The 25,799-nt window shown below is 44.3% G+C and overlaps 2 protein-coding genes and 1 long non-coding RNA gene across 12 annotated transcripts in view; 2 read left to right on the plus strand and 1 right to left on the minus strand.

Moving 5' to 3' along the window:
• The window catches only part of LOC114849017 (uncharacterized), a 35,189-nt gene that overhangs the window by 8,026 nt on the left and 1,364 nt on the right, over positions 1–25,799 (minus strand). The window contains exons 3-6 of one of the 6 annotated variants that reach the window (XR_003784531.2): positions 18,837–19,076; positions 16,894–17,017; positions 15,334–15,466; positions 12,565–13,140 (exon numbers count right to left, since the gene is read on the minus strand). This is a non-coding gene — a long non-coding RNA (uncharacterized LOC114849017). Of the gene's footprint in view, positions 1–12,564; positions 13,141–14,418; positions 15,467–16,893; positions 17,018–18,836; positions 19,077–25,799 lie in introns of those variants that run through there. The other 5 variants (XR_003784530.3, XR_003784529.3, XR_008693704.1 and 2 more) reach the window with 5 other exon arrangements.
• On the plus strand, positions 779–14,275 carry exoc3l4 (exocyst complex component 3-like 4). Of its 4 annotated transcripts, XM_029140003.3 has the most exons (14): positions 779–1,121; positions 2,170–2,398; positions 3,454–3,558; positions 4,595–4,819; positions 5,202–5,802; positions 7,040–7,157; positions 7,490–7,615; positions 7,990–8,090; positions 8,948–9,046; positions 10,594–10,717; positions 11,313–11,435; positions 11,925–12,077; positions 12,453–12,571; positions 13,398–14,275. In XM_029140003.3, exons 2-14 carry the CDS (start codon positions 2,176–2,178, stop codon positions 13,612–13,614), a joined length of 2,334 nt encoding a protein of 777 aa, XP_028995836.1. In that variant the 5' UTR covers positions 779–1,121; positions 2,170–2,175; the 3' UTR covers positions 13,615–14,275. The 4 variants fall into 4 exon arrangements, with proteins under 4 accessions (XP_028995836.1, XP_055361870.1, XP_055361872.1 ...); XM_055505895.1 differs by lacking the exon at positions 779–1,121 and having other exon boundaries at positions 2,256–3,558; XM_055505897.1 differs by lacking the exons at positions 779–1,121; positions 10,594–10,717; positions 11,313–11,435; ... (1 more) ...; positions 12,453–12,571; positions 13,398–14,275 and adding an exon at positions 9,137–9,278 and having other exon boundaries at positions 2,256–3,558.
• On the plus strand, positions 16,893–23,396 carry LOC114849012 (tumor necrosis factor alpha-induced protein 2-like). Of its 2 annotated transcripts, none has more exons than XM_029140005.3 (12): positions 16,893–17,032; positions 18,825–19,085; positions 19,582–20,224; positions 20,574–20,685; positions 20,782–20,904; positions 21,089–21,183; positions 21,276–21,368; positions 21,444–21,570; positions 21,674–21,793; positions 21,883–22,038; positions 22,276–22,397; positions 22,844–23,396. In XM_029140005.3, exons 1-12 carry the CDS (start codon positions 16,981–16,983, stop codon positions 22,989–22,991), a joined length of 2,052 nt encoding a protein of 683 aa, XP_028995838.1. In that variant the 5' UTR covers positions 16,893–16,980; the 3' UTR covers positions 22,992–23,396. The 2 variants fall into 2 exon arrangements, with proteins under 2 accessions (XP_028995838.1, XP_028995837.1); XM_029140004.3 differs by lacking the exon at positions 16,893–17,032 and adding an exon at positions 17,063–18,391.

A 25,799-nucleotide genomic window follows, 5' to 3' on the forward strand; every position in this document is an offset into this window, starting at 1 on the left:
CCAGGGTGCAGCTCATTAGGCCAATAAAGTCCTGGTAGTAATGTCAGTGACACCTAGAGCGTCATAAATGTTTGTTTATGCAAGGCGCCTGTCTTTATTTACTGGTAACAACAATGTGCACTCAGAGACAAATAATACAATTGTACTCATGCTCAAACTAAATCACCTACTTACAGAGATTATAATATTTAATATCATAAACTTGCTTTTCTTATGACAGTGTTAATTAATTTAGCTTCAGAGCTGTAGCAAGTGACGGTGTTCCGATGAATATGAAGCTGAGTTGGTTCTTCACACCTCCACCTGCTGCTGAGGGGAGCGGCTACATCCACTACTACTACTACCACTACTACTACTACTACACATACACAGTACTACTTTGGTTATAGCTCAAGCCAGACTTGTTTGACTGATGACTGCGGTGGCGTCAAACATTTATCAGGTTAGATGAAGCAGCTGCACGCTGAGACAGCAGGTCGAGTCAGTGACTGCAGATTAGTATAAACTTGTTTGATTTGTTTGGCTTTTGGCAGGTTTTACCTCTTTATAACCTGAAGAGGCTGCAGGTATTGTACAAGTACAGCTCAACTATCCTATGTTCTAAAGTAAGACACTTGAGTAAAGTAGATGTGCCACAGACAGATACATTTTCATACAACTAAAGCATGTTAGGATTTAACTTAACCTTTAAAAAACAACCTATTAATTTATGACCAATGACCTTAAAGTGACCTTGAAACTGAGCTTTACGGAGTTTCCTGAATGCAGCAAGATCGCATAGTTTAACGCTACATTCCAGGTAACAGAACTACACCTGGATTTGAAAAAAAGGAAAAGCGCTAATTCACGTTGTCACATTGTAAATAGTGCAGTTGTATGAGTAAAAGTCCAAACAGCGGCTCTCCTGCTGTCAGGCGTCTAATCATTAACCGCTTGTCTCCATTGTTTTACGCGCTGGTCGCAGCAGTGGTGACCGTGATCTTCGTCTCGTCCTTGCCAGCTGATTTACCTGCTTTCTTAAAGATCCAGCGCCTGTTTTTGGGTCCGGTTCTTTTCACCACCACAGAGAGTGACAGCGTGAAGGAACAGAGACAGGAGTTGTGCGGCACCTGAGGGAACAGGTAAGATGAGCCTGGAGCGGCTCCGTCATCGCACCTCAGCCCAGGAACAGGCTGAGCGCTTTGGGTCATGACTTCTCTGAGCGCCTGTGTTTATTCCTACAGTCAAACCGTGAGCGCGGGGTTCCACAGGGTTGTCACAGTGTCAGTGTGGTCAGTCAGGATCAGTTTTACAAAGGCTGTTGTTCATTTTATGACACGATATGACACTGTGACAACAAGCTTCAACAAATACAAGTACGTAGAAATAAAACAGCGCATTCACCAAAACTCTGCAGGGACACAAACGGAGGAAGTATTTGAATTATTATTTAGAAATTTACATGAAATATAAAAGTTATTACTGTAACAATTGCTAATATTTAATTTGAACAGAACATATTGCTTTCCCTGAACCTAATATCCTGTACTAAACACCCCGCTCATATATTCGGCTGTAATTCTGCTTCATTCATAACAAATTAAATGAGTAGCCAGGCTGTTCACTGTTCAGTGTCACTCAGGCTGAAATATTATATATCCAGCATGAATCATAAATATTATCTAGTAACGTGGCATGTGAGATGTGCCCCCAAATCAACTGTGAAGTTTGAGACCAGGTCATTTCAAAGAAACAGAAAGCCAAAAACAATTAGGCTGCAAGTGTAAAATCCAGGCACGACATTAAAGCACCTTTCACTTTCATTTCATTCCTGCTCCAGCGGTTACAGCCACAGGTGCCACATTTTGTTTACTCTGAGGATAATGAGCGCTTTAGATTCAGGATTCTGATCATTCCTGTTTATTACAAAAGCAAGAGTGACATGTTTGAGTTTCTAGTGTGACAAGCAGAATCACTTTAGCCCAGGTCTCATTTTCATGTTTACAGGAAATGTGCCAGCGAGTCTTGTTATCACTAAATAAACCAGCTCCACCTCTTCTCTGTTGCCTAAAAATACGGCGGCGCTGCTAACCTGCTGCTCACTCCTGTTACTGTTAGCACGGATGAGAGGAGGCGGTCCCGAGAGCCTGGCTTTAACGTTTTCCCCTCACCGTTGGGTGTTATTAACAGGCTACGATGTCAGGACCCACGGAGCGGGCGGACGAGGACGCGGCGTCTCTGAAGAGCGGCGGGAGGACTCCCACCAAGGACGCGGTGAAGGGGACGCTCAACTCGCTCAGGAGGAGTTTCCGGCGGGCCGTGGAGAAGAGCCCCCGCCTGTCGGGGGGCAAGGGGTCAAAGGTCACCTCCGAAGCGGACGACTCGGGGTCCCCGCGATCGCCGGTGCCGCCGTCACCCAGTGAGTAAGCAACGCTGTTGCCATGACGTCCGCTGCGGAGGGGATTTGCATGCAGGTGCAGCGGAACCGCCTGTCGTCACCAGGAAACCGGAGGTTTAGTGACTGCTTTATCTTCCTCGCACGGATCCAGAGGAAACTTTTAATCCGCTCGCGGCACGGAGACGTGCTGCTGGTAGTTCAGTGCTGTTTTTTTTTTTTTTTTTTTGTTGCCTGTCAGCACGTGTGTGTGGGTGAAAACTTTGTGTGTAGGTGGAAACAGCAGCAGAGTGGAAAGATTCTGCCCCGAAGAGCGAGAAAGCAAGTTGGTCGAGTTGGGAAAAGAGTGCTGTCACCAGTTTGTCCTCCCTGCTTGTAAAAATACTGACTGGCCACTTTATTAGGTACCCCTGCACAGTCTGAGTCAGTCAGGCAAACCTGCCATTTATTCTATCTTTAAATGAAAGAGGGGTCCAACATACGCTATAATCATATTATAATCCAGTACCTCAATAATTAACATTACCAGCAGCGCACCACAGGCAAACAACACACTACTGTGACGAGCGGTAGCTCAGGTTGGAATCCACCTGTCACTTGACCCGGCCCGGAGTTCCCCGTGAAGCTGCGCAGCGCGTTCACTGGTTCGGCGCCAGTCATTGCCTCAATGATCGATCCTCTATCGAACGCGGCACTGAGGGTTGGAGGGACCTGGCACCGTGAGAACCGGTCCTGCCTCCTGACCCGTATGTCTGCGAGCAACCCGTCAAGCAGAGCCGGTTACTGCACTTCAGGTGCTTTCATTTATTGGATCACCCGACGCCGGTCTGTGTCAGGAAGCCAGGACAAACTGCTGGCAGCTTTCACTTATGTGCAAAATAGACCTGTGTGTTTTCATCAGGATTTAATCAGTGCATTCCCCCGGGGTTTAGTTCAGGTCACCGTGAGGACAAAGCACGGTCAGGTCACGCGCGTGAATCCGTTTGAGTGCTCAGGTGCTCGTTCCTGGTTAGCGAGGAGCCGTAGCAACCTGCGCAGGTCTGAGGTCAGCTGCTCGTCTCTTGTCTCCTCCCCGTTAGGTCCCAGCGCCGGTTCCTGGGCGTCCTCTCCTCTGAAGTCTACGGAGGACGGCGAGGCCAGCGTCACGCCCCAGAAAAACAGGCCTCTGACCCAAGCAAAGACAGGTAAAGAAATGATGCCCACCAACAGACTGCCAGAAGTCAGCAGTGTAGAAGATCAAGATGTTTAGGATCATTCAGGCTAAGAAATATTTAGTATCTCATTAATCACAGATACAGAACTGGCCAATATATGATGAATTAGAGATTTATAATAGGTAATACTGACAATAAGCCCCTTGTACTGTAGCTTTGACCATTTTACAGAGTGACTAATGACTCAGTCGTGTGATTCTGTGTAGTTCCCACGAAAGCTCATGAAAACACCTCCTGGATTACTCAACAGTTGATGGTGCACAGGTTTTAATCTCAAAAAAGTCGAGGTCCAGAAATTAAAGTATTACTTCACATAGACATCATATACTGTAGATGGATTAAGGTCATGTTTAGCAGGATCTCAGCAGCAGCTTATCGATGACAACAATGATAATTAACGGAAGCTTGTTTGCTGGTAGTTAGGATCTAGAGCTAAAGCCTTTGTCGTGACCTGTTGTTAGCAGAGCCGGTGACGCTGTCACTAGCTGTGACTCGGCTGCTCATGTTACACCCTGGCAGGGATTTACATGCACACAACAGAGAGGCAACCAGTGTTGTGTCCCCTTAAAACTACAGCGGCTGCTGCCGTCGGTGAATGAAGAGTGAACTATATAATAGTCTACTGGAACAGAGCAGCACAGTCTGATATTTAGTTAGTAAAGAAATGCATCCACAGCAGCATTAGCAGCATTTAGTAGAACTGTATCATGACAGGAACGCTGTTCCTTTGGAAACACAAGATGAAATGAGTCCTTTAAAAATGGGTGTAGACATGAAGAATAAGAAAAAGTATTATCTTTATTCTCGATATAGAACATCATGAACTGGGAGCATTATCAACGTAAACCTTGAGTAACGTCGAGGGTTGAGCAATGGAGGAGGTGTTTCTACTGTGTGAACTGCCCACTTTTCTGAGAAATACACAGTCCAACTGAGCTCAGGGCCTAAACACACCACTGCCCAGCAGGCCGCATACTGCCGAGCTAATGCGCTGTCCCATCCTCAGAGCCCGATGTGTCCAGGTTCAGCGAGTCGCTCCTCAAAAGAGGAGAGTCGCTGCGCAACAGCCTGGGACTCGGCAGCAAGAAGGTCAAGAACAAAGGTCACGTGCACAGCGTCACTCAGAGCTCGCTGGAGGAGGAGAAGGAGGAGAAGGAGGAGCAGGAGGAGGTGCGTCAGGAGATGGAGGAGACCTACACCCTGCCAGAATTACCCCACACCCCCCTGTCAGGTACAGCCTGACAATTATCTCTATCCTCTGGTGACCATGAATGCCCCTGAAATCAGGCCTCCTTCACATACTTCACCGCTCACTGGAGCAAAAACAAGTCCTGCTTTTCTGCTCATGGAGGAAACACTGTACCGTTCGCATGCACAACTCTTATCTCTAAGACCGTTCCCGAAACCCCCACGTCTCCTCCGCTGTCTGTACTTTCAACTTCTTTGTCTCTCTCTGTTGTGACAACACAAACAGCTGATGATATGAATCTTAGTTTTGCTGTAAACACACAGGAGTTCACACACAGACTGTCCTTCTGAGGCACCGTCTTCAATTATTACTGTTTTAACTAGTGGAATCTTTTTAACATGTTTCCCATTCTGCTCATTCCCAGTGATGCAGATCAACAAGTTGATCGAGACAGGGCTGCTGGAGGAGGCTCACCTGAACCTGCTGGCCATGAGGCAGGAGTTCCAGCGAGAGCGCGAGCAGTGCGCTGAGGATTCCACCATGGAGCTGGCCAAGAAGGAGAAGGACCTCAGCCTCCTGTACGGAGAGCTACAGAGCAAGATACGCAGCATCGTGCTGGAGTGCAGGAAGGACCTGCCGGGCTCCGTGGCCCGAATCATTCAGGAGGAGGAGGCGAGACGCGGGGAGCCCGGGGGGCTGCAGGGGAGCTGGATGGAGGCCTGGAGGGCGGCGGTGAGGGAGGGGGTCCAGGCGGCGGTGGGGCGGGTTCCCCTGGAGCAGAGCGAGCACAACCCGTCCTGGCTGGCTGTGCACCTGGGCCTGCTGGGCAAGGCCGTCGTGGAGGACTTGGAGAATGCGAGGCAGGCGCTGCGATGGTCCTACCCGCCCAGCTTCAAGGTCTTCAGCGCCTGCGTGGAGGCCCATCGCCAGGTCATCGGGCAGCACCTGAAGGAGCTGGAGCGGCGGGCGACGGAGCTGAGGGACCTGTACGCGCTGCTGGACTGGACCATCAACACGTACAAGAGGTGAGCGCGCGACGGCGGCAGTCGGACGGCTGAGAAGCAGCGATAGCGACGCATCCACACCCGCCCCCGCGCGCAGCTTCACGCCGGGCTCCAGGCATCCAGTCGGCATCGCAGCCGCGGCGCCGTCGCGCGTTTGCCTCGCACGTGACAGCGTTCTGACGGGGTCTCACTCCTTCTGACCCACACAGAGCCGTAGAATCAGTTAGCAGCTGAGGAAGACGTGACATTTGTGCACGTGGCAGCAACTACATTCATTTTTGGTTTGTCTCCACTCTCAAAGGGCAGATATTAGCTTTATGGACGCTTCTTACATGAAGTATCCTAATGAATACAGTAGTATACAGTACAGTAGTACTACAGTAGTACTACAGCACTGGCAGATGCATGTCGTGGGCAGATCAAAACGTACTGTAATCGCAGTCATGAATAATTATGAAAAACAATGGTGATGGATTAGATCCAATAATAGTTTGGGGATATTATGCAAACACAATACATACTGTTCATCTGTCATGAAGCAGAATGTGAGGGCGCAGGTCTTTCTGGAGGAGTGGTTATCGTCTCACACGGGGAAAAAGCATTGGAGCCGAAAACACACATGAAGCTGTGTTCCCAGATGGTGCAGACATGTTAGCGTGGTACCTAACACCAGAACAGAACCCCAGCACCAGAGGGGGCTTAAGTGGAGGAAGTGGCTGAAAAAAAGGGGAGCACTGTGGATGTTATTTGTTGAATCAGGCCACAGCAAACACAGAAACTGTGCTCAAACAACATTTGGGATCCCAAAAATAAACAGATGATCTGATAAAAAAGAGAGAGAGAGAGAGAGAGGAGAAAACACTCTCTGGGCCAAAATGGAGAAATATAATCAGGCCACATCCACATTTCTCAGATTATGTAGAATAGCATCCTTGGAAAAAGGTTTAATGCAGGGTGATGCGTTTTTCATACAAATAGGCACAAATCTCTACATTTGGGGAAGTGATAACTGGGTTTTCATGAGTTTCATAAACTTAAATGAGTCTGGTGATGACAGCGCTGCATCACTGGAGACAGGAGATTCACTATTTAAAGAGGAGAATGTCTTTCATAGCTTTTAAGCTCTTTTTTCGTGTGACTGAGGTCTTGTGAGGGCTGAATTCCTGGCCCAACATGAGGCGACATGTCTTCCTGCTTCTTTAGTGCCCACACGCTGCACAAGAAAAGCTGTGAACTGTATGTCGTTTCGCTCTGACAGCGAGAGGATCATGGGAAGTGTCTCCCTGCAGCCGGACATCAAGGATGAAAACACCGAGCTCCGGCTGGAGGAGAACTTCCTGCAGCAGCTGAAGGACAAATACTGCTGCAGGATGAAGGTGAGCAGCAAGTAGCAGCTTGAAGGCAGATGTTTGTACCATTGAGGTACGTTTATTTGGAGTCAGACACAATATCTGGCTAAACGCGACACGCTAAACTGATCCATCTTTCCAGTTAACAGCATCTCCATCACAGAATAGCTTTTGTGTGCAACATGGCACATTCTCTGCCCTCTGGTGGATTATCAGAGCATGTCTAACATCATAGTTTATAGTATATCATCAAACGAACTGATATGATAAAAGAAAACTCATCAACAGAAACTACAGTACATGGTGTTTGTGGATGCAGCAAACTAGCGGGTTGTAAAACCGATTGCTCTGTGCTGCAGGTGGACCTGGGCGCCTTTCTGGATGGAGTCATCAAACTCGAGCACGAGGACGTGTGGCAGAGCGGCGCGCCTCCAACCAAGGAGGAGACGTACCTGGTGTCCAAGTTTCCCATGGACGTCTGGACGGTACCACATCAGCACCTCAAGATCAGATACAAAACATGAATGTTGATGTGGTCAAAACTGAACAGCTATTCATGGCTGTTTCAGAGATCGATCGATAATATAAAAGGGCAATATGCAGAAATACGTAATAGCTGGTAAATGTCCAGGTAACAAGGGTTATAGTTAATTATGAAGATAACAGGGTCACATAACATTAGCAATGTAACAGGGTTAAAAACTTTACTGTATTTTGGTTTTAAAGCTCTAAAAAGCAACATATTTGGTATGCAGACATTGATCATTATTACAATATAATGCTGACACTGAGTGGCCACGTGGTGGCAGCAGAGAGCCTCAGGTTAATTATACTCTTCTGCTTGTTTTTCTCTCTGCAGGCAGTGAAAAGCAATGTGGTGAACAGTGGGAAAATAGACGCTCAGCTGGAACAGAAAGCGGTCTCTGCCTGCCTCAAGGAACTCAAACAGTTCCCTAAGAGGTACTGCATAATATTACACGTTACACATATATTATCAATTCACAACTTGATGTGGGTTCTAAGGGTTTGGATATTTTGACGTGTGGTCACCGGCACCAGTCTGAATAAATGAATGAGTCCTACCCCTGTTGTCACAGTGAACCACATCAGTTCATTAGCTACTGTTTGTGTTCACAAGTCCTCCAGACAGCGACTTATTCGTGCTAATTCCCTCATATGCATTGATTCATGTAGGTCAAAGTTCAAATGTCAGCGCCAGGCCGGAAGAATAATGAAGTTCTGTAAAAACATTATGTTTCGTAGGAGATGGTTAGAGTTGAATAAAAGTAAACATTCAATAAAGAGGTGAAAGAGGAAGAGGTGAAAGAGGAATAGGTGAAAGAGGAAGGTAAAATGTGTGCGAGGAAACTCTTCCACAGCATTAAAAGAACAACAAAACCTGACCAGAAACAGGATCCTGATGCTGCAGTAACCACACAGTTGTGTGAGCGTTCTGTGGAGCAATCTGATTCCATTTCCCCGTCTGCGTCATACTGTTATTAACGGAATCTTTCAATGGCATCATTATATGCTACAGCTGTGTATACACAGACGTCTCAGGAGGCCGTGTCTGAAATAGAAAGATGATGCAAACTTAACTGTTGTCTCTGAAGATGTTGTATCTGCACCAAACAAAACATTTTTGGTTCCGTTCTTTAGAAGTAGCAGTAAAAAAAACCCACTGACAACAATCTGTGCAATCCCCCGCACTCCATATCATTTCCATCCCCCGCCACTGGTGAATGAACCGATGTTTGATTTGGCACTTTGTCTTTTGGGCCACAGCCGACCAAACAAGACTCTTCTTGTCTGCTCAGGTTTGAGGCCGAGTTCAAGCGTCGCTGCAGCACTTTGGGGCGACAGCGTGTGTGGGCCGAGTATCACATAAGCTACATCAACAGCTTCACAGCGTTACAGTAAGTCACATGGCTTCCTGAGCTATTTCATATCATGGTTATATTTAAAATACCTTTCCTCTGCCTTGTACAATTTGAAACCATAAGCAGACACGCAGTTAAGCATCGGCCTATTTATATGTTCTCGTCTGGACGAGTCGCTGGGCGTGAACCTGGTGCGGCCCCACAGCTCGTGGCAGCATTCTAATAAGAGCTTCCGCTGCTGGAGTGGTTTGGACGCCTGTGAGCTGAACCAAACACCCACCTCCCTCCGTTCGCCTTTGGTGCCAGCTCTGGAGAGGGTCCCGTCCCATGTGACTTCGGGGAATCGGGGCCGCGAATGAGAAGCGCTGTGAAAGAAGTGGGGGAAGTACCGACAACTGCAAGCGGGTCTGCTCTCTGCATCTATGCAAAGCATGAAGTATTCTTTGTGCGGGGACTCTTATACAGTACAAGCATAAAGTCACATCTGTTGGACCTGGCCTTCATCCACTATACTGTAAATCCATGTGTCAGGGAGGAGGCGGGGGGGAGCACAGATGTTTCAGCTTTGTTTTCTTCAGTACTGTGTGGATTCTTTGGCTGAACCTTTGCTGCGATCACTTCATAAGTATGCGCTCTCTGGTGGATTCATTAAAATGACAGGGATAGAAAACCTAAATCCATTTGAGGGGAATGAATGAGAATGAATCAGCACTTTAGATTATGTGGTACACCAAAGAGTTAATAGTTCCAGAAACACGATGGAATAGACAGGGAACACCCTGGACAGGCTGCAAGTCCTTCACATGAGGAGAGGAGATGAAGCTAGAGTCCCTAGAGCTGCCGCACGCAGGAAAAGGATCCCTTCACAACTAACCCTTGTCTGTTTTAGACACTCAGGGCATAATTCATCCAGAAAAAAACACATTCCTGGGTTTTAATGTAACATGCCAGATGCTTTGGGGTTGTGAAATACACCAGCATGTGCCGATCTCAGCCGTGTGGTGGGAGGAGGCAGCGTGCAGACGTGTGGCAGAAGGACGTTTGATGCTGCCGTTCCAGTGTGGAGGCGGCGGTAGTGAACCTTCACCTCAGCAGAGCCGACGGCATCACCAGTGCGGCCGAGGAGCTTTAACGCTGCACAGACGTTATGCACGCGCTCCCTGCTGCTCCCTGCAGGGCGAACAGCAAGGCGCTTTAGGTCTCAGGCCTGCAGAGCGCTGCTGTTATAGAGAAAGGGGCTGGAAGTCTCTATTTGCATGATGTGCTCAGCGCTTAGTGATTATACAAGTGACCTCATTCACAGCACAAAAGGGTTTTTTAAAGCCATATTCAACAAGGTTTCGATTTAACTGAAGAACTAGGACACTGTTTCCAGGAAACACATTCCTGCTGTATCTCTGAAGACACGGATCTGGAAGAAACTGGCTGGTTAGAGGGGATAGTTTGGAAAATATTAAAAAGTGAAGTATTATATATAACACTGTGAAACTTGTTGTTTTGTCATTGACTTGACTGAATAAATGTATTGCACCAGATTCAGTTCAGGTAACACACATGCACTTGCTGTGTTCCTCCTCCTGCAGACAGCACATGGAGGGTTACTGCAGCGTCTGTCCTCTGGAGGTGGAGGAGTTCAGGAAAGAGGTGAAGTGGCTGATCGTCAGGCTCATGGAGGTGTTAGAGGATCAGTTCAAAGAGGGCGTAAAGGTATGAAAGCAACAGCTTGTTTGGTTTTTAACGTGTTCGTTTCCATTCATGCAAAGGTTTTCTATTGCAGACAGATCCGCATGATTCCTCCCATGCGAACCATATGGTTAATGAAGCAAATGAAAGCCCACTATCACTGATTGTTTTTGCAGATCAGTGCAGTGCAGATACTGTGGGTCAGCAATCAGACTGGACCAGTACCAGGCACGCAGACAGGCTGGAGGGTAGTCTATGAAGAACAGTAGACATAAAAACAATATGAGAAAAGGATCAGGTGTGGGCGAAAACAACCCGCGTTGATTATGTGAAGTTGGCAGAAATAACCCTGAGACTGAGCTTTTTTCAAATTCAAAGAGTCAAAAACTGGATGTTGCCTCAAGGTCAGGTTTAGGATGAGGCCTGGGCTCCTCCTCTGTTGTTCTCGCACGGTATTAGATGATGAATTATCTTTTGGACAAAAGTTCTTAGAAGTTATGGGATGTTGCTCATTATCATGACAATAAGCATTATTGCTTCATTAATATGCAGCCTGTAGGTGTCATGTTTTTTAATGGCTGCTCATATGATGAGTCCACTGCCTTTCACTGTTTTCCAGCCGTACCTGAGGCGGATGATGACCAGGAAGTGGCTCACCAACGATGATGACTTTAAGGAGCTTTATTCCCAGACAGACCTGTTTTCCCAGCACTGCGCTGCCATGAGGCCTCCACACGTCCAGGTACAGGAAAATGATGCAGTTCCTGCACTTTAATCAAACACTCCCAGCTTGTTGTGACAGTTGCGAAGGTTCACTGGCATTTCATCTCACCCCACATTACACAGGCTGCATTTGAGGAAAAGGTTTAACAGGAGATACACATTGTATTGCTGCAAAGAGCACAAAACCTTACAAAGTTAATTAAAATATTACTCTTTCTGTAGCTGTAGAGGATATCCTGATTTACTTTTAGTTCACGCTCTTGGAAGTTCCAAGGAATCCATTTAGGGCACCATTGTTTGGGACCGGATGTAACCACAGAAAACATTAAACCAAGAGGAATAACCTGGTGGCAGCAGACAAATGAATAGATGGAAGTGGAGCTGACAGCACACATAAATTAAAAGCACGCTTGCTATTCTGGCCCGTGCGTGTGTGTGTGTGTGTGTGTGTGTGTGTGTGTGTGTGTGTGTGTGTGTGTGTGTGTGTGTGTGCGCTCCCCAACAACAGGCGTTCGCAGACCACTTGCACTACCACGTGGTGCGGGAGTACGTCGGGCAGCTGATGAAGAACAACTACTCATGCAAGAACAGGAAACACGAGAAGGCAGGGGACAAGATCCGTGTGCAGATGGGTAAACTGGAAGCGGCGTTCGAGGACACGGTAATTAACACAAACGCTGCCAACACTTTATCGCACAGCTTCAATTTTGATGCACAAGTCCTTCTTCCGGCCAAGAGCTTCCTAACGTTAAGCAGTTAGGAATGCTGTATCTGATTCATTACTGGGCCTCAGCACAAACACTGGCTTCCTCATAATCAGCCTAAAAACTCCCTTTAAGCTGCCCACCAGTCTGTGAAGTTGTGGGAATTCCTGATGGAAATAATAATAATCATAATAATGAAACTTGCTGGTACATTTTACTAATACTCTACTCATTTACTTGTCAAAGAGTATTTTGAATTGTTGTGTCCCTGCTTTTATTCAGGATGTCATTGATTCGCTAAAATGTTATCTTGCGTTTTTCTGTTGTTCAAGTCGACTCTCACGTGGCTCCATCAAGTCGGCGCTGACCTGAGTAAAATCGTCGGACTCAAGAACAAGACGGACATAAAAAACAATCTTGAGCCTTTGGTGAGAAATTACCCAGACTTCAGGTGAGTGTTAGAACTGCAGTGAAACAAATGAAATCCAAAAAATACTTCTGTCCATAGATGATGCGATTGCAATAAAAGCTAGAGCTGCGTAGTTCACTTAGGGTCAGAAACGTTCACATCAGGTTGAGATGATTGTCTTTTCTAACAAAGCTGGCTAGCTTAAAGCTGTTCGCAGGCGATTGCAGAGCTCCATCACATGTTGAGGTGATGAAACGCTGCGGGTTTGTTGTTAAATCAGACGCAAAAAAAACACCCACACACAACAAAAAGACAGAGTAAAGACTTTTAACCAAGATCCTCTTTACAATTGCCACTTAGTTTAGAAAGATACTGTATCAGGGTTTCCCCTTTGTGATTGGGGAAGTGACAGACAAAGGTGCTTGTGTCCAGAATGTGGACACAAGCTGAGCATGAATGACCCCTTACTGGAGTTAAATAAACTGAACTGAAGGATGAGAAACTCCAACAAAATTCGGAAAGAAACACTACACATATCCATGGACAGATCCTAAACTGTTTTGTATGGTACAGTAGCTGTAGCTGGATCCCACTTGAGACTGGCCTCAATTCTGAATGGAAAAAGAAAAAGAATAATGGACCAAAGTTATGTTTTGCCTGGTTTTTACCCCTTTGGCTCAGCATTCTCAAGCCACACTCACACACAGCTACAGCTTTTACTTTGCAGGCTGTGGTTGTCACGGCACTAAAATGCAGCCAGAAGCAAAGCCTCCCGAAACAAATGCTTTCCATTGAAACCTTTCAGGTGAACACCTTTCACACTGATGAATGAGCTGAAATGACGAGCTGTGCTCTTCTCTGTCTGCAGAAAGAAGCACCTGGTTGCCGTGCTCAATTTCAGAGGCCTGGTCCGAGGCCGTGAACACCACGCGATCATGCAGAGGTTCACAGAGCTCAAGAAGAAACAGGGCAGCGAAAGCATCGACAAAAGCAGGGTTTTATTTCAGGACATGGACGTCACGGTCAACACAGACTGTCTGAGCAACCTGCCCTTCTCCTGCCTCAGAAACCTGCTGCCAGACTAAGGACACACAGCATCCTGTATATAAATGCATGTCTCCCTTAAAGGAAGGGCAGATGGACATACACAGGAACAGTTCCATTAAGTTCCAGGCATCAGGGTTCACCCTGAGCTAATTACCAGGCTAGAAAAGGGCTCATACTGTACAATATATAGAGAATGTTTAAGTCCAGTTGTCTTTGTTAAACGTTATAGATTTCAATTGATTGTACATGTGTACCTACACAAGTGGACAGTAAGTGTAAAACCCAGTTGTTGAGGAGAAAAGGTGCCACAGACAGGGAAGGAAAAAGTAAAGAGGAAGAAGGAACGCTTGTCTCCTGCGTAGAGAAGGCACATTTGTTATCATTTACAAAACCGTTTTAATTGTATTAAATGTGAGTCATGCAGTGGGATCACATCACTGTGAGAAAACTAGGACCTAGGCTCTCTGGATGAAGTTCAGCCTGGGGGGGTGGTGATTGTGAAACTCCATATGTGAATAAATTTTTATTCTGAGAAGTCGTTGGTGCCGCTGGAAGGTTTGAATCAAGGTACTTCAATATTTTCTAATTTCTACCAGAGTCAGAACTATTGCAGTTTAACATTTTATATACAGAAGAGAAATTGATCTTATTTAGGATCTGAAATTGTCTGAGGTAAATAAAAACTACCCAAACTTTGCATTTCTGCTATGATGTAATGATACTGTACTGTTCACAGGAATTAATAAATTTTTTTTAGTTATGCTTCTCTTTGGTCTTCAAAAAAGTCCCTGACGTGACCTAAACGATCAGGATCACGATCAGAAACATGTGAGCTAATGTGAGTCCCTGCAGCAGAGCAGGAAATGAACTGCTCCTCACAATAAATGAAGGATAAAATACAACAGGCCTTAAAGATTATCAATGCTGCTACACAAATTATAACTTTATATGAGAAACAAAGGGATTATTATCATTATAAAATGCAGTTAAAACATTTAGGTTGTGTTGGTTTGACCAGCTGGTTCCTACTACCTCTATTCAGTTAAACGTGAATGTGGATACCTTGAAAAAAAGTCACAAATGTTGAAATCAGAGGGAGTATGTCAAACAAACTGAGATAAGAGTCAGTGTTTATCACATATCCATGACTTGATTGAGAATATCTTGTGTAAGAGTGGACAATAGCAGAGTGTGCGGAGTACAAAGAGGCTGCAATCGCAGCTTCGGTCACTGAATTATTAAATGTTCCGACGATGAATGAGCCTCATGAACAACACAGTGCTGTATATTCCCAACCCCCCTGAAAAAAGAGCCTGAGCCGCGTTCCAGCAGTGTCACCGTGAGGTTGAGTGGTGAGTTTCTAGGGGTTGTGCAGTAGTTAGCCGTCACACGACCGCTGCATTCTTGCTCTGAATGTCGTGCTTTGAGTTGTGTAAGGAATTGAGTCATCTGTCAATCCAAGTTTAGTCACTGAACACATCACAGCTGGTCAGCACATACCCATAACAAAGGTCGGGTGATTTATGGATGAAATAATTGTTCAGCCTCTACAGGCTTTACACTCAGAGGATGGTCCCTGTTGCTTTACATTGAATAAGGTTCCTCCATCAACTCATTCAATCTTCAATTACTTCCTGCTTTAAAGAAAGAAGGTCAACAAAACCAAACATCAAACGTCTCAAATTACTGTACACTAAACACTGCACAATGGACACGGTGCAGGGGGTGGGTGAGAGAAGGACCATGGCTAAACTCACATGCATCCCGGACAAGGACTCTCAGCCACTGGAGGACTCACTGTCTGCTCTGGAGCAGCCTCAGCAGACTGATCCACCCTCGCTGTGTGAAGGAGAGATTCCATTGATCTTTCCTCCTTGCTGCGATCAGACTCTACAATAATCAATGTTTAATTTTTGTTAACCTCTGCAATATCTTCCCACATATCTGTATCAAACACAATATGTAATATTCACCATCCACCTCAGTATCTGCATCTCTGTTATTCTCCTGTGTTCATTCCTACAGTAATACTGTTTCCCCACAGTGGGACTAATAACGGCATTCTTACTCTTAAGATTGGTAAATAATAAATATTTTTAGAGTTAATGTACGATGTCCTTTATTAAATGGCACTTTATTTATGTTCCATCATTAAGCTGTGGTTTTAATTGTAATGTACATGACATCACGGCAAAATATTGTCCCTTTAAAACATGCTTCCACTCACAAACAAAACAGTCGGAGAGGAGTAAAGATGGACGAATAGAACAAACTGTCTAGAATACTTTTTAATAAATTGGAAACTATCATCAGATTCAGCGAGTTCCCCAGTTGTTAGAGGCACCCAGCAGCAGACAGTAATAATTCCTATAAACTGGATCATGCACACGTTTCCACTAGGTGGTTTCCATTACATGTCGTCTTCCTACAAACCTAGACAGACTGCTAATGTTGTACTTTCACTTTTGCTCTTGCAAAGGTCATTCTGTGGCAACAAAGTGGTTGCAGTTCACATTGACCAAGACAGGTTTGTGACACAGAGGAACGAAATGTCAGAAAAAACCTTTTTCGTGCAAACGTCTATTAGGGTATTTCACTATTGGCACCTTATGATACAAAGCAGAGAAAGTGAAGAGAAACATTGTTTGCTGAAACAACACAGCAACCTTCTGCTTCAAGATCAAAATGGTGAATAGCATCTCTCAATGCACAAAGCTTTTGTCATCTACTGTAAACGTGCGTGGACCGATTGTATTTAGTTTGTTTGCGTTGAGCAAGATGAGCAAAACCGCTTATATGTGTATATGCATCTGTATGTTCAACTAAACTGCTGCAAATTCAGCATAAGCAGTGAAAATCTATTATTCTGTCTGGTTTTAATATATTAAGAATGGAAGAAGAGAAATCAGATTTGGAAACACACTTCCTTTGTTTTTTGAGGAAGTGAACACCTGCTCGGCCACAAATCATTTGAGGGGAAATGTCTGACAGGAACTTCACTTTGTAAGAATCAAATGTAAAAAGATTATTCTAATGATGTATTTAAGATCAAATTAGAGCTTATCTATGGATGGCAAACATAAATGAATTAACCTTACTGTATAACAGGATGAACCTTTTGAATTTATCAGTGGCCTTTACTGTTAATCTCTTCATTTATATTTATATTTATATGAGAATCACACATGGGCGGATGTGTGATTCTGAAACCGAAAAGTTTCATGTTCCACCTCATAGGTGAATTTGCACAGGAAACTTGAATAAGTGCAGACTTTTTCACATAACCCAACCACTACAGTATATCTCTTAGTACATACCTGAAGTAAAAGTTGAGTAGTATTCAGCTCAGTTTCCTTTTTATCAGGCTGCTGCAGACACAGCTGAGCGACCTACACCCTTGCAGGATGTGTTCGACCCTTCGTGGCTGCGTTCCCTGCAGAACTTGCAGTGTCAGAGGTAAGAAAAACATTCATCATGCAAGTTACTGATATGAAACCCAATATTAGTGGAAGGCCTTTAACTACATCTGAAGGAAAACTGCTACAAATATGGTAAAATAACAAAAAATGTCAATAAGTTTAAAGTCTTGTATATTGGCAAACAGTACATTCTAGTTAATAATCGTGTTCTGTGATAGAGTATAAACACATAACTGAATAGGACTGACCCAACCTTTAAATTACATGGACACAAGAGAAGGACCAAGACACTGCTGTTAGAGATGTACTGTATGTAGCAGCTGAGTGCATGAAAGACGTCCTACAAGTTGGTTTCTTTGGTTTTTCTATGCACTTATGTACATCATAATTTATACACTTGAACCATATGATTAGATAAAGAAAAACACTCAAGTCGTCTGCATATGTAGGAGCTACTGAGAAATTCAATTGGGCAACAACACTGTAAGCGACAAGGATCGTTGTCGCTTACAGTCCATAGTACGCTGGGCTTCTTGTTGTGGACATATAGAAAAAGGCAAGGCATTTAAGTCTAACTCCCTAAAGTAAACATGGGGAAAATTCCAGGGTTTCACGCACTTTTACTGATGCACTGATTCCAGAATATGAAGGGAGGTGGTACCATATTTGCTGAAGTTGCTGTTATATTTTCCTCAAAAGCAAACCCATTCTTCAAGAGGAGCACATCAACAATAGCTGGAAATCACTCATTGATCATTTCCTCTGACGCCATCTAAACAAAGAAATTGCTCTGTTTATATGGTTTAATAGCAATACCCTGAATCTTTTTCCGATCCGCTATGGAGTATGTTTGGTTTAGGCACTTATGGGCTTCCACACACGATTATTCACATGTCTAACAATCCAAACATTTTTAGCTCTTCTCTGATATATTTAGACTGTTTGATTAGACTTGTTTAGACTGTTAATGCACATCTGATGAATGCACTGTGGCCTCAGTTAACTAAAAGCAAATGTTTAACTAGGCTTGCTTTCCTCACAGACCTACTGTACGGTCTATAAACAAGAATGTGTGTCACGACCCTGGTCAGCAGCGCATCCTGTCATGAAGTGCCTTTGCTTTTGAATGTGTTAGTAAAGCTTCTTTAATGTTGGTGGGATCACTTCTCTAAAAATCATGAGAAACTGTACAGAATTTCATAAGAGCCCATAATGTTGCTGAAAGAGTGGTGACATTGTCTCAGAGCTGGTCTATCTTATAAACAGCCTATGAGGGTTGTGCCTGTGACTGAGTGTGGGTTTTCCACGGTTTGGGGGGCTCCTATGAAAGGAGGAGCTTGCTGCCCTATAAAGATTCCCAGAGCAGCTGGAACAAAACAGGATCTCTGCAGTCAGGGTGAGTAATAGCTGCTCTTTTTCTTAGCGTCTCTTCTCGCTCTTTGTTTCAAAAACTGAACTTCACATTAAAACAGCTGCATGGCTGAACTTGAGTATCACATTTGTGGTTTCAGTTAGTAGATTTTGTTAAAGGCTCTGCACGTTGTCTCACATTTTCCTGGGCTTTGTATATGTCGACATGGTTTTGATCCTGCTCTACTCCTGATGACTATTAAGCAGCTTTCCCTTAAGACTGTATTTCTATACTACTGATTTCTTAAATTGGCAACAGCTGAATTACAGATATTCACTTTGTCACCTCCTATCTGCAAACTACCACGGTATTAACTGGTTAACTAATCTAGGCTAAATGCTTACATTAAACGTTAACTTTCCTTTATAAGGTTCTTTTCATTTAACTGACAAACACTGTACGGTGTGTTTCTCCACAGATTTTGCCTCACCTTTGTTAGTCGGCTGTAGACGTCTTTCCACCTTTTGCAATATGCGGATACGAATACCAAACTTATGGAACATCACAGGCCGTCGTCCATCGGATGTGAACAGTACCCCTGATGTGGATGGTACCCCTGATGTGGACGGTACCCTTGATGTGGACGGTACCCCTGGTGTGGATGGTACCCCTGGTGTGAACGGTACCCCTGGTGTTACTGATGGCCTGCAGGCACCCAGTGAGGAGCAGCCTAACAGTGGTAGGAGACCAAACACATTCAGTGATACTGTGATGATACTGTGGGCAGTTGTGTGAAAAGTACTGTACATGTAGATGCTTAGTATCAGAGGCCTGTAGACATTTTAATGCATGCTAAACAAAGAAGTGGCACAAGCAGTAATAGTTTCTATGGTATAGGAAACATTGCAGAGAGAAGAAATTCTATATGTTTATTAAAACCAGTAAGAATCTCGATTCTGTGACAGAGCAGTCATTCAGAATCCAACGTAAAAAACTCAAAAAGTTAAAGCATGGACTGAAAAATGTGCGCGGTTCTTTAAGATAAAGCCTACAACATTACCAAACATGCAATTATCTGTAGGAACATTTTTACTGTGCGTATAAAAGGTCATGCTGTGGTGCTGGTAGTCAGTAGATGACCTGCACTATTCTGCTATTCTAGGTGTTACAAAGAGTTTCAAAAAGCTTTTGAAAAGGTTTTGATATTCAGGTCTGCTCCGTGTCTTTTCCCTCAGTGCCTCTCACGTTTGTCGAAAACCTTGAAAAGTTCCGTGTGTATGAGGCCAGCAAGCTGCTGATTGAGAGAGAGGAGAGTCTGTTCGGGGAGATGAGTGAAACAGAGACATCTGAAGATCACCAGGAAGAAGTGGCCAATCTTCATGCAGACTACACAAAGCTTCTAGAACGTGTACAGTACATTCTAAAGGGCAGCATGTCTGTCGGCCTCCGAGATGTCAGCGTTGAGAACTTGAGCTCTGCTGTAAAGGCCGTCTGTCAGGAGGAAGAGCGGTACCAAGCGTGGAAAGAGAAGAACCGAACCCCACCCACATGGAGGCGACGCAGCTGGAAGGAGATTCACGACTCACTGCTCCTTGACTTGACAACGGAGCGTTTGGTGGTCCTTCCAACAACCCCTCCCGATATGAAGGAGTCTCTCCAGAAAGAGGTCAACCACATGGGCAAGCAGCTGAAGGAGGACTTGTTTTGGGTGGTGGATGTAGTGAAGTTGTATTACCCACCGCACATGGACATCTGTAATTCATACGCCAGAATGTACCACCAAGTCCTCAGCAACAAAGTCAAAGGGATCTCAGATATCATTCTAGTGGACGAGGATGTTCGATTTCTCCTGCTCTGGGTGAATGATTTCTATCCAGGGTAAGTCAAAATATGTTTCTGGAACATTTATATGATTACAACCATTAATTCTCTGTCTGTCCTTCATTGCTTTATTATTGAGAAATCAGATGAATTGGTGTGGAATTATGCCTTACCCATAAACAAAGTGGTTTGGTGTAAAGTTGCAACACTGTTCATTAAGTGTAGATGTTCATTTGGGGAAAGGCATAAATCTTCCACTACTGCACCCACAGAACAACAGCACAAACTGTTCAACGTTACACTAAGAACACGCTGCTGCTTGTCTTTGTTTTGAAGTTTAACATTTGATTACAATCGAAAACAATGCAGAGAGCAGTAAAGCTGTAATTTGGGCTCTCTGTGACAGAATGCTCCAAAAGCCAGAACTGACCGCTGAGATCGATACTGAAGCCTTGGGAAAGCTGCTGTCCCAAAAGGATCTGGAACCTCTAGAGGAACAGTACCTGAGCAAACAGCAGGTAACCTTTGGGTTATTTTAATCATATACAGCAGCTCAGTCTACCAATTTTCCATTTGTGGATATAACTGACAGAGACCCGCTGCTTTGTGTTCAGAGTGAGCTGATGACATACATCAGTCGTGTCCTGGAGGAAGAGGAACAAAGGTGGAAGGACGAAGAGGAGCCTCAAAAAGAAGACGGCTACTACGTCAGCCCTGTGGCCTACGACATCATTCAGGTGAAGCAGCTCAAGAATGAGCCAAAGTGATGAAGTCATGAGCTGACTGTATTTGTACTCAACCACTGTGGAATAGGGTTGTGTTGGAACTATAATAGACACTTACACACATGGTCATTCTAACTGAAGGGAAAGTGGCTGTTGCCACTACTGAGACTGACCCGTGTCCTTTACCTGTCTCTAGTTGATCAACGGCATGGTGACCTCAACTGAGACAGTGGTGGGAGACCGACATAAGGCCCAGAGCATAACATGCGAACTGAGCAGTTTAATGGAGAGGTAACAAACAAATTAATTTTAAACACAGGTCATTTACTTTTGGTTTATACCTTAACGTTTTAATGAAATAAACTGTTTTCTTTTACCTGCAGGTTCAAAGTTTTCCACAGCAGCATCATCAGAAAAAACAAGGCCAACAGCAGTGCGTACATCAAGGCGAACCTCGGCTGCATCGAGCAGTTCAGGTAAACGTCTGACATAGCGTCTTAACAGGAGACAAAGGCCCGATCTGTTGATGGAGCTTGTGTTGTTCATCGCAGGGACGTACTCGAAAACAACGGGCACCTGTTCACAGAGGACGAGCGAGGAAAGTGCTTGGGCATTGTTGCTGAAATGAAGCAGTCTGCCCACGCGTACCTTTTAAGCCCCGTACACGACAGTCTCAAGGTGAGTTCATAAAGGCTTTCTCTTAATATCAGTGCGTACACAGAAAAGCACCAATGTCCTCGTTAGTTCGTTTTACTTCAACCTGTTTTGGGGTATTTTGCAGTCACACTACCGTAAGCTGGGAACCAAAGACTGGCTGAAGAAGTCTGTGTTTGAGAAGCTGCTGGAAAATATTGAAACGAAGATGCAGGATCTCCAGGGTTTAACGACACCCTGCCACCAGGTACGGCAGCATTACTTTGATAGCAAAAATAACAGCAAAAAAATGTTAAGGTTTTCACGTTACAAGCTGCGTGAACTCACTCATTTCAGGAGCTGATTGGCCAGTTTCATCGGGAAGTGGCAGTAAAATATTTGAGTAGACTCCTCAAAGGGGAAGTCAAATTAAAGAATCAGGAACAGCAGGAGGAGGCCTACACGGTGGTGAAGGACAACGCTGAGACTCTACACAAACTCTTCAGCACAATGGTGAGAATCTGGTCAACGTGGCATCACTTCACAGTTTGAAGACGCTGGTTTATTTCTGTCATTCATGTCTGGGTTATTACTGTATGTGATTGTTCTTTAAATGAAGTGGGCTTAAACACAACGCTAATTGGCCTAAGACGATTTGGATTTTTCCTTGTTAAATAGATACAGTACAATACGTGCGACTGTGAGTGGGCTTGTGTAGGGTGAACTGACGCCACTGCTCTGGCTTCGCAGGGATCAAGGGAAGAGTGGTTGAAGGACGTCCTGACCAAGATTGCAGAGGTGTTGAAACTCCAAGACCTGCCAGCCATACAGATACATGTGGCTACACTGGGGAGCTGCTTTCCAGACATAAGGTAAACTTTACTGCCAGCACTTCAAATTAACAACAACGCTTCAATACAAGCGTGGGCTGTGTCCTTCTCATGTAAACACTGTGTGGAAACACTATGGTTTCATGTAGTTCACCTTATAAGGACAGAATAGCATTCACTCTGAGTGAGGATAAGCAGGAAGCATTTTCCTGGCAGAGGGACAACCAGAAGTGGGCTACAACAAGTGAAACAGATGTTTCCAGGAAGCGAGATGACACCAAGCAGGAAAGCTTTAATTAGAAAAAGTCAGCCTTCCACTTACAGCAGTTAAACTAGCAATGAGCCTAAAACGCGAGTAATCCTGGTGAACTACAACTAGTAAATATACAGTATGAAGTAGTTACAAAGAGTGGTGCTATAATAGTTCAACTTGATGTCACACAGGAATTTAAATATTGATATTTAACTTCCGTTTCCTCTTTTCACAGTGTGAAACACGTTTCAGCCCTGCTCAAGCTCAAGACCAACGTGAGCAAAGCCGACAGGAAAACAGTCAAGGAGACTTTGTCTGACATTTTGAACGAGCCCCACACGGACAATGCTCCAGCGTTTTTCTCCCAGGTTCAGGTCAAGTGAGAGTGTATCAGTCTCACACTCATAAGCTGGGTACTATGAAGTTTACTGTTAGTAAGGTGTTTGTGTTTTACTATCACTGTGTGTGTACTGTAGCTGATGTGTGGGCAATGATTAATAGCTCTGGAAAGCTTGGAAATGCTACTGTGATGTTGGGGAGAATGTGTGTGTGCAGACTGTAGTCACTGTGTTGATTCACATCTGTAAATGCTGAACAGTACGTTTTGATGCCAATTGTATGTGTGTGTGTGTGTGTGTGTGTGTGTGCGTGCGTGCGTGCATGTTTTAGCGAATAATTGCCTAATCAGTATTCAGGGTTTGTACAGTGTATTTTTATTTTTTGAGATGTACAGGACAGAATTTATAAATAAGTTACATTTTTTAATAAAAGATTTTTAAAAAAATATGCATCTTTATGTTACATTGTCATTTTTTTTAAACTAAACAGAACTTGAGTAGAGGTTTTATGCTTGTCCTTGCGCAGTACACAAAGTCTCCCTTCACTGGCCACAGCAATGAATGCACAGCACATGATGATTACACATTGCACCAAATACCCTGGTACTGCAAAAATGACTAAAATTACTCCTGAGGAGAAAATACACCAAATTAATGCCACTCAGGCCTGCACGACTAATTTCTTTCCAGGACAATTAATGTGTGTAAAAACTAATAATAATTTGTAAAGACTGCTGACCGGGACATTTGAAAAAAAAAAAAAGATTCAAAAATTCTTCAGAAGAAGCTGACCGCCCACTCATCGTTAGGCATCTATTACTGCTACTAATCCCTTTGCCTAAAGCCGATATGAGTTTCTGACCAGCACGAGAAGCAGCCAAAGTAACTGCCCTGAACAATTGACGGAAGCAATTGAGCCTGCGCTTGCACAACTGTTGAGCCGAGGTGTTTTTATAGTCATTGTGCGTCTGCAGGGGTTGAGGGTTGTTTTTGATAACGGTCAGTCGTGTTTCTGTATCAGAGAAAAAATTAGCTGAGGAAGTATGGGGCCACAGCTACGCAATCCCTCCCTCTTCAGCGTGGGTGAACAAGGCTCATTAAGGCCATTTCCAGTAACCCTTACTGGGAAATACTAGGCTGGAACTGGAGTTGGTTTGTGGACATCCTGTGCTCCCCTGCTGAGCTATTGACCCATGTGTGGTCCAAAGGGACCCAGCGTCTCTGAGTCACTGACTGGAAATTTTTGGCTGGACACTGTCAGTCTGAATCATCAATACTAGCGTGCCAACATGTTAAACCAAGGCGATGAACACATGACATTAACGTTAATGTTGAGTGGGTGGAAGAGACAAAGTCACTGACATCAGCTCAGATGTACTTTTTGTGTACAGCTTCTGTATACAAACTAAATTCTAAACTAAAGAGTCTGAAGATTACCTTGATCAGGTGTATCAGTTGGCTGGTTTGAGATGCCTGCTGATTAAATTAGCTGACAAGGTGAGTGACCTAAGCCCAATTTAGCATGCTTCTAAAACAATAAAATTTTTTAAAATGCTGGCGGCAGAGATATAGTTTTGTGTTTCTTATCCATAGCTCAAAAGTAAATATTATAACTCGGAGGTTTCCTAATCAATTACTTTTCACTGATGTTTCTAATCTGTGATGTGACATTCATTAGGAGGTGGACCTATTCCAATCAAGTCTTGTTTCTTTTAAGCAGGTGTCTCCATCTAGTGGTGTTTATCTATAAGGCAGTCTAAATGCCCTTATCAACAAGAGAAATGGAGGCTCTTTCTTAAAGAAAGCACAAAAAAGCAGAGAACAAATAACAAAGCCTACCACCAGGTTCCTAATGATAATAATTGAACTTGAGAGACCCCACATTGGGGAAATTATTCTCTGCATTTTGACCAACCTACCAACTGAGCTATCAGGCCACCTGTTCACTGCATTTGACCCATCCCCTGGGGGAGCAGTGGGCTGCCATGAAACGACACCCGGGGAGCTATGAAGCTGTGAAGCCGTGAAGCATCTTGCTCAAGGCAACGCCTTGAAATCAGAGAGACAGGGATCGAACCGAGGCCCTACTCACTGAGCCACCAGGCTACAGAACATCTACACATCAGTTCATCGATCCCTGAGAGTAGAGCCTTTATGTTGAACACTGTCATACAGCATCCTTCATCTAATGACAGGGACTCACATCCATGGTGAAAAGAAAAAAATGCTTTTTCCACAGTGACCCCACTGAACTTACCTGTAATATTACAGAATACAGCATAATGCACATTTTAAGTAGTGTATCCCTCTATTATCCCCCTATTGACATGCCTCGTGATCTTCTTGATCCTTCCTCAAATAGCACGCATGGTACCGGTGTTGCATGTGCACTGGGGGTTTCTTGTCAAAGTGAAAGCAACATTAACGTCAAACCAAAAAATAAAATAAAGCCCCATGCTCTGAATCCGTCTTTCACTTCCCCATACTTGTTTCTTTGCATGGTCAGCTTGACCAGGATGAGGGTCTTCTCTCCTGGAAAGTACTACCTGTACAATGGCTAATCAGAACTGGGCAGTGACTCAATTTACTTCTCTCTCTTTCATATTGAGAGAGACTAGTTTTAATGATGTAATAGACCGAAAGTCTAAACGTTGCAGTTATTGAACATAAACACTTCGAAAAATTCTGCAATTACTTTCACTTGAGTGTGGAACATGATTTTTCAGGATTTGTACTATAGATAGAAGGAACCAAAACTCATTTAAGGACTCCCCCCAGTCATCTGACCATAAACCGCACAGCTGTTGCAGTGACCTGCAGCTGTTTATATACACTTGTATCTTGGAGATAGGA

This window comes from Betta splendens, chromosome 22 (assembly GCF_900634795.4).
Source record: "Betta splendens chromosome 22, fBetSpl5.4, whole genome shotgun sequence".
Taxonomy (NCBI): Eukaryota; Metazoa; Chordata; class Actinopteri; order Anabantiformes; family Osphronemidae; genus Betta; species Betta splendens.